We start from the raw sequence: 8,119 nt of genomic DNA, 5'->3' as shown, positions 1-8,119 counted from the left end.
CCATACTTTGGGGCTGTCAAAAAAATATAGTAAATATAAAAGATATTTTTGTTTCTGCGCTAAAAATAACGTACTAGGGACGGGGACCCCCTTCAGTGTTGTGGATGGAGCGGGAGGGTCCGTGACACACTTGGAGATGAAAGAAAACAGATACGAAAGAATCGTCGCATATGGATATGGCAGTCCATTAAATCAGCATCACTGGGGCTGCAAGGAAGGCGGCATCATAAGCACAAGCATCTCTTATCAGCTACGCGCATAAAACTGGGTCCGGTTAAAGCTTCTGGCAGCCCAGGACGAACCCCGAAAGCGAGGAGCAGAGCCACCGGCCCGACTCACAGCCGAAGCACAGTTCGGGTGCCCAGGCGTAGGAGGGGAAAGGCGAAAAGTCCCGTCGCATCTAAGCCACCACTGGGATCTGGCGGGGTCTGGTCTAGGCTTGCCAGTCAGTCATTTGACATTGCTCCTGCGAGAAGGTTGTCCATGCGCCGAGCAAAAGGACTGCTCCATTGCTACCGTCGTTCCGCCGCGTCCAAGTGCACAGCGTCCGTGCCTCGTCCGCCTTGCCCTCTGTGCGCTGTGTACTGTGTGTGTTTTTTGGTATCCACACCCACTCTGGAGTACATGGTGTATGCCCCATCCTCCTTCGTAGAGCAGTGAAAAATTAAACAAGTGTTATCTAAGCTACGTACTAGTGCAAATCCACAGAACTCCGACTCCAGTGGAGCTGTTGAAGGTCTCCCCTCGCAGACATGGCCCAATTCGTGACACACATCCAGCCGACGCTGATGGAGGCGTCGCAAGGTCATGTACCGCACCACCACGGACATCAGGTGGGTGTGCAGCACTCGTCGCATCTGCCCCACAGCGGTCACAACATGCCATCGCCGCCCACCCACAACCATCATCATCACCAGCATGGACACCATGGAGGACACAGTAGTTCTGCCTCCCCCTCCTCCCATCCGCATCATCTGCACAAACAGCAGTCATCAGCGCATCAATCCAGTGGTCATGCTCCACATGCTGCTGCTGCTTCTGCTACTGCTGCAACTGGTCATGCTCCACTGGCTCCTCATATTGGTCATACTGGACAACATCCCAGTCATTCTAGTCACACGGCTCACTCTGGCCAGGGCCACGCCAAAACGCATCACAGCCCTCCATCCCAGCTGGCATCGCCGCCAGCGGAGCACCCTGGCCACTACGAGTTCTATCAGCACCAGCATGAGGCGGCCTTCCATCACACTGAGGGCGGGGTTCCAGGACCCCCCCACAAGCATCATGACAAGCACGAGCATTGCCCCACAGGACACCACAGTGCGGTAAGCTTACATCATTTGGCCAATTGTGGGTGTGGGTGTGGGTGTGGGTGTGGTGTGGTGTGGTCACAAAGGGGCGAAGTCTTGGGTCAACTTTTAATCATCAACTTTTAAAAACTAATTACATTTGTGTCCCACATTCCCATATGTTTAATCAAAACTTTTAGCATTTGCGGAGCAAATTCTTGGCTACCTTTTTGCCATCTGTAGAGCCAAGCCAACTCCAACTCCAACCCACTCGAGAACCCTGAACAATGACGTAATAGTAATCCTTGGACTGGCTGGCTGGATGACTCATCTGGCCAGTGCGCTTCCATTTGTCCTTGCGGGGGGCATTAACAGCTTCAGCTGACGCCTTTCTGGCGATTGCGGCTTAAGGCATCTTCATTATCCTAACGTAAAAAAGCAGTCAAATATCCATTAGACTCCATCGTCATAAAAATCCTTGTCAGAACCGTAGAGAACACCGCAAAACAGCGAAAAGCTCTTTTGATTTGTTTTCGGTTTGTTTGCTTTAAAAATAGCAGAACCTCCAAATTTTCTCTTCTTTTTTTTTTTGCACTCTTCGGTCTGTTCTCTAGCCTGTAGTCTCTGGTCTTGTCTGCTCTGTTCCGTTCTATACGGCTATGTTGTGCTCTGTTCTGTTCTGTTCTGTTCTGGGTTTATCGTCCGACGGGGCGCATTCGAAAATAATTCAGAAAACGACTCAAATCGCTCGTCGTGTGTTGATTTCGGTGCGGCTGCCGCGTGAGGCACTCTAGACAGAATATATATAGATATACATATACGGGGTATATCAATTATTTATTGGCCTACAAGTTAATGTGCTTCTGGAATGGAAACGCTCAAGAAACGTTTCCCATCGCTGCAGAGTTTGGGCGTAAGTTTTGGTAGACACCTTGGACTCATTTTATGTAATGCTCGGGATCCATCCGTGAGGAGGGGGTTGCCCCTATAAATATAAATATTGTGCATGCCAAATTGGCCCTCGACGAATCGTGCGAAGAATTTTACAATTTCATAATTTTGTGCGTGCGGTTGTCCTCCCTCTCTCCCCTGTTTTCCCCCTTTCCCACCGCTCAAGTGCAGTGAACTGAACGCGTTGAAAATGTTTCCATTATCTCCGCCCCCGCACTTTCCCAGATATTACCTGCCACATTTTGGCGTGCCCAATTTGGGTTGCGTTTTTTAAGGTCGTCAGAAATTATTATGGGCAATCAGCCCTCCGTCTACTATGTGGCTGGCTGGCAATTTACTTAAGGCATTGCTCCCGAGCACATTCCTGGCGCGGCTATATTTTGAGGGGTCGGACGAGGGCCATTGAAATGTAATATCGCAGGCGACAGCCCCATCGACAACGACATCGACGCCAACACAAACATGAACTTAAACGAAGAAACCTTTTAATAACATCGAATTATGGATGCTCTTTTAAAGAAAGTGCAAGATGAATCTGTAGAATATATTCTGTACGTCGTTCTATGCAGTTCTATTCTTTTCTTTTTAGGTCTTTTTTGGTAGCTTTAAATTTCGATTTTCCGCTTTAAAGTTCCGTTGCAAAATGTGCCAAAAATAGGTAAATATTTCGCCCCTGTTACTTCTGGGGTGGAATCTTGAGTCAATGAATAATCTTAACCATACGGCTATCGATTGAGCCATCCCTTAGAGGACCTAATAAATATCTATGCCAAAAGGCCTGGGGGGTTGTTCAATCTTAAGCGGAAAATCGAATTGAAGAGCCCATCAGGCATGCCCCATTCGAAAGGTTAATTAAACCCTTAGTCTATTATTAATAAGGAAACCCCCGAAGTGACAATAACCAGCCCCTGAGAGAGTATAAACATCTTTGGATTGCCAGGTGACATGCGAACATGCCATTTGGCTTGGTTTGTGGGCTGTGCACACACAGCCACCCCCCGGATTCGAGGGGCTTTAAAGTGCGGCCGAAACCCCTTTGGCTGGCCAAAACAAATAAGCCAATGTTTGGCCAAGCGATAAAGGCCAGCCTGCGGCTTCGGGGCGGGTTCACGCAGGCACAAACACCAGTGGAAACTCTTTAATTAAATTCAAAATGTGCCTCGCACCTTGCTCCAACCCGTGGCTGGTGCCGCAGCCTGGTGTGGACCACGTCCACCCACTGCTATTTCCACTACTTAATTGCCTGCAACGTGATTCACGCACACTCACATTATTTTCCGGCGTAATTTGTCCCGGTCACGATGCAATTTCAAATGCAATTTTATGCAAGCGTTCGCCTGGGGTGGATTTGCTCGCAGTAAGGGTTATGCGAGGCCACTGGCAGCCACCCCCGAGGGTGGGTATTCTCTTCCTGTTCGCACTGCTGTCTAATTTGCCGGAGAACAAAGAAATCCGACCAGAAGTGAAGAACACAACTGAAATTGTGCCGTGCCGTGGCTTGGCTTACTGGGCACAACGTGACCGGGAATGCATACGCATCTGATGGGGATGTGGCCTCCAGATGCGGCCTCTGGGTGGGGGTTGGGTGTGTGATTTTCGAAAACGAAGCGACTTCGAAACGGGAAATACAACTCGTAAACAACATCCAGTCCGAGGCACTGCGTCTGCGCGGCGGAGAATGAGAATCCCTCCTCGCTGGCAGGAAGCCCTCGGCCATCTGCCACCCCTCAACCAACTGTGGATTGTGTTTGCCATCCGCCGGGCCCTTGTTTACGCTCAGTCAACAAAATTCGGACTCCGGAGCAAGCACCAAGCAGCCAAGCGCAAGGCTAGAACCATGGGAACATGGGAGAGGTTCGGGGCGGATCCACTGGATGATGTCTGTGTGCTTAGCTAATTAGTGTAATGTGTTAACTGAAAATGTCGGTGGAATTTAATGCCCCGGCGGCTCGGCGGGGCTGGTAAATGTGCCAGCAATGAGGGTAAGATTAATTCGGGTCTTGTTGGGATAGTTACACCCATGCCATGGCTGGATAAGGACTTGTATAAACACACATCTTGTTTGCTCTGCGGAAACTTTAATGGCTTGGCATTCTTCTCAAATTACAAACATAACACAACTTAAGGCTGTGGCAATCTTAAGGATTCAATAGCACAAAAAATTTGCTGTTGAAGTAATTTTGGTTGATGTCTCTAGATATAGATATACTAATGATACCAGTCCTAGTGAATCTTTCTTCGAATCCAACTGTTGGAAAGAGGTTTAAGTAAAATAAGGTCTCCCTTCAATTATGGGATACACGAATCAATATACAAATAATCTGCGTTAAGCTTTTGTATTTCAACAAAACAGAAACTATTTTCGAAAACTGATCCGAGTCTCATTTAAGCCCTGATTTGATGATTTTACTTCGACTTTCCAGGACTTACTTAAAGTTTCTTTAAAAACAATAAATCTTGTTCAGAACAGTCCCTTGATATGGCTTTATCCCAGCTCTCCCTTGAAAGCACGTGCGAGTTGCTTCCACACCATCCATGAGAACGTCAACAAAAACAACAGGCACGTGTCTCTTGGGGGATGGTAGGGGTAGTGGTGGTCCACTCGTTTCCGCTTCCACTTCCACAGTCACTTCAATTTCCAGGAACCAGCCGCAGCAGCAGCAGCAGAAGCAACCCCTGTCGCAAACGTATTCCAATTTCCAATTGGAAATGGCGAGTGCGCAGGTCCTTCGAAATCCTGGCGTCGCCGACAATTCCAGCCACGACTAGGTAGGACTTTTCGCTGGGCAGACGCATCCAGTCTGGAGTTGAACATTGAAGAAAACGGCAGCAAAGTGCTAACTGCTCCTCAAAATAACGTGAACCCCGAAGGGACTGTGTGTGTGAGACCAGTTAGGAATCCAATCAGACACGGACACAGATACAGTTACAGATACACCACCACAGTCACTGCGACAAATACACGGACACTGACGCACACACCACACGGACATACACTCGTGCACATAATACAACACACCCTCGCACACCCTTGCACTTCTCGTGTACATATTGCTTACATAAAGTCCAAGGAAAAATCGATAGGAGTGCATTTAAAATTCAGAGAAAAATCTGAAAGGAGTCACAGTGAAAACTTCGCACCGCGTAAGAGTTTTGCCCAGTGAAAAGAAAAAATATGACTAATCAGTGACGACATACAACGCGAAAGCCGCCGCTTACACAATTTCTCTACACCCCCGAATCGCAATCGCAGACGTGGAAAGGTTTATCATAAGCGGACAAATTTTCTCAACTGGCAAAGATGGTCACTGAAAATGGAGCTCAGGTAATCCATCAGAGTTTGAATCCCATCTACTTTTCAGCGCACGTAGACTTTTCGGCCCTACTATGCGACTGTGGGGGCAGCCATGTTGGCGTCCATTTTGCGCATTATCGATTTTTCGTTGTCTGGCGGAAAATCGGATTAAATTCAGCCCAAAATGTGTTAAATATGATGTTTAAGTGGAGCCTCGATGGTGTTTTGGGAGGCCACAGTCTCTGTCCAAGTGGAGACCTTGAGGTCACACCCGTTTTTGGGGCCACCAACTGCAGAAGTTTATTGATTTTTCCGACTCCCCTTTCTGATTTGTGGGGCGTTTACGATCTTTGCTGGGACAATAAGCTAAAAATAGTTAATTGTTGGTAGCCGTAACTAGTTGGACGACGATTGGGGAGCGGTGCCACCACCAGCAAGGGCTACGAGCGGAACTGGGTGTGGTGCGTGCGTGTGCCCGTAGTGTAAGGTAATGGAGATTTAGGTTAGCGGCGCTGATGACATGCGACATTCGTCGCGACGAGATGGGGAAAAATCCATACTATGAGTCATTTCTCTCTCATCTGACACTCCGGTGCCAACTAATTCTTTGTTGCTCCTATAATGACATCCACTTAGCTTTCGATTATGTTTCCACTTGGGTCACCATTTTGCTACACAAATTGAAAGCAAATCCACTTGAAGGAAACGACTCCACTCCTTTGGCTCAAGCACCCAATCTGCCCCCGAGTGCGAGTGTGGAGCAGCTCGTTATACAATGGTGAGGCAAGCACCTTTGAACTTTTGCCCTCGCCCCTGGCCATCGTCAGAGTCCACATTTGCCCAAGTCTTCTAAAGAGCCCAGCGCCCTGCCACTGGCCCTGCCCCCCTCCGGTTGGGCAAGCAGACACCAGGAAGCAGTGTCGAAAATAACCTTCTTTTGAATTCGTCCTCATACGAGTATGTATGCTCAGGGCATACAAAATGAGCCTGAAAGGCGGCTTTGGTTCGTTCCCCAACTTCCGCATTTGGTGGAGGAGGAGTACGAGGAGCTGGGCCCAGTGTCGGGCACATGGTCGAGCCCTCGCCTTTGAATTGCAACAGCTTCGAATGGAACGCCGAAAGGAAGCGGGTCTGGCGAGGTGTCTGTGCTGCGGCCACTACGTCGGCATCGGCGTCGCGTCGGCTGAATGCCTTCCAGTGCGAAAACTTCCAGTTGCAATTCGCAAACGCCGTGACATGACGTCACTTTCGATGTCGAATGCCTGGAAGCGGCGGGGCGTAAAGCCCTCCACAAAAGAAAACATAAACAAAACGAGAGTGCCGTGCGATAAAATCGACAGCTGTGTCCCCCCATTGGGTGGATGGGTGTAGGGTGGTGGCCACTAAGCCAAATTACACCTGAACCCGACTTTGACCCCTCCCCTTGACCGTCGTCGCCTCGTTGTTGGGTTGAACTTGAGTCGGCAGCGAGTGCTGGGCAGGGGCAGAAGTCGGTGAACGGTGAATGGTGCAGGTGCAAGTAGTTTCCGAGTCTAGTTCGGGGCACCGCGCGTGGAGTTGCGCAACGAAGGTTACGGGTACATGGCAACTATCAATAAAACTCCAAGTGCAACCTCCCTTGTTCCACTCGTTGATGGATACGCAGGTGGCACGCAACTGCTGAACGGAAACACTGCCAAGATGGATGGAATTGTAGGTGATATGTTGCCAGGCTATAAATTCTTGCTGACCTTTTCCTGGCTAAATTAAGTATACATAAGCACCTATGTACATATATAACTAGGTTTGTTTTTTGTGGAGTACTACTTGGACGTGCCCTATAGAAGTTAAATCTGTCTTAAAGCTTTCTCTTAGTTGGTACTCGCACTTTAAGTATATAATTCTGATCCCAAAATTGATTCATCCTATCATTACAGGGCGATGGCAACACTTCCTTCCTGCGTGCTGCTCGCGCCGGAAATCTGGAGCGTGTCCTCGAGCATTTGAAGAACAACATTGACATCAACACCAGCAATGCGGTAATACCTGATGGCATACTTGGCAAAGCACCCCACTAATCTATTCAATATTTGGTACATAGAACGGCTTGAATGCCTTGCATCTGGCCTCCAAGGATGGCCATATACACGTCGTCTCGGAGCTGCTGCGACGAGGAGCGATCGTGGACAGTGCCACCAAGAAGGGCAACACGGCGCTGCACATTGCTTCGCTGGCCGGACAGGAGGAGGTGGTGAAGCTGCTGCTGGAGCACAGCGCCTCCGTCAATGTGCAGTCGCAGAATGGATTCACTCCCCTCTACATGGCAGCTCAGGAGAACCACGATGCTGTGGTGCGCCTGCTGCTGTCCAACGGCGCCAACCAGAGCCTGGCCACCGAAGATGGGTTCACGCCGCTGGCCGTGGCCATGCAGCAGGGCCACGATAAAGTCGTAGCCGTCCTCCTCGAGAGCGATACTCGGGGAAAGGTGCGTCTGCCGGCCCTGCACATTGCAGCCAAGAAGGACGACGTGAAGGCTGCCTCCCTTCTCCTAGATGTGAGTATTCCGACCCTGGAAAACAAACCAGAGAGTTACTAATGTGGATTC

The 8,119-nt window shown here is 49.4% G+C and overlaps 1 protein-coding gene across 21 annotated transcripts in view; it reads left to right on the top strand.

The window, feature by feature from the left end:
• The first annotated feature begins 680 nt into the window (after positions 1–680).
• Positions 681–8,119, top strand: part of LOC111073119 (ankyrin-3) — a 68,436-nt gene continuing 60,997 nt past the window's right edge. For 7 of the 21 annotated variants that reach the window (XM_041594029.1, XM_041594028.1, XM_041594027.1 and 4 more), the window contains exons 1-3: positions 738–1,325; positions 7,452–7,553; positions 7,616–8,068. In XM_041594029.1, the coding sequence (XP_041449963.1) occupies positions 753–1,325; positions 7,452–7,553; positions 7,616–8,068 (1,128 nt within the window). In that variant the 5' untranslated portion in view covers positions 738–752. Of the gene's footprint in view, positions 1,326–2,006; positions 2,203–5,046; positions 5,566–7,044; positions 7,228–7,451; positions 7,554–7,615; positions 8,069–8,119 lie in introns of those variants that run through there. The other 14 variants (XM_041594045.1, XM_041594043.1, XM_041594038.1 and 11 more) reach the window with 7 other exon arrangements.

The sequence above is a fragment of the Drosophila obscura genome, unplaced genomic scaffold (assembly GCF_018151105.1).
Source record: "Drosophila obscura isolate BZ-5 IFL unplaced genomic scaffold, ASM1815110v1 contig_208, whole genome shotgun sequence".
Classification (NCBI taxonomy): domain Eukaryota; kingdom Metazoa; phylum Arthropoda; class Insecta; order Diptera; family Drosophilidae; genus Drosophila; species Drosophila obscura.
The sequence above is the reverse complement of the archived record's forward strand: the minus strand, read 5'-3'. Positions and strand labels throughout refer to the sequence as shown.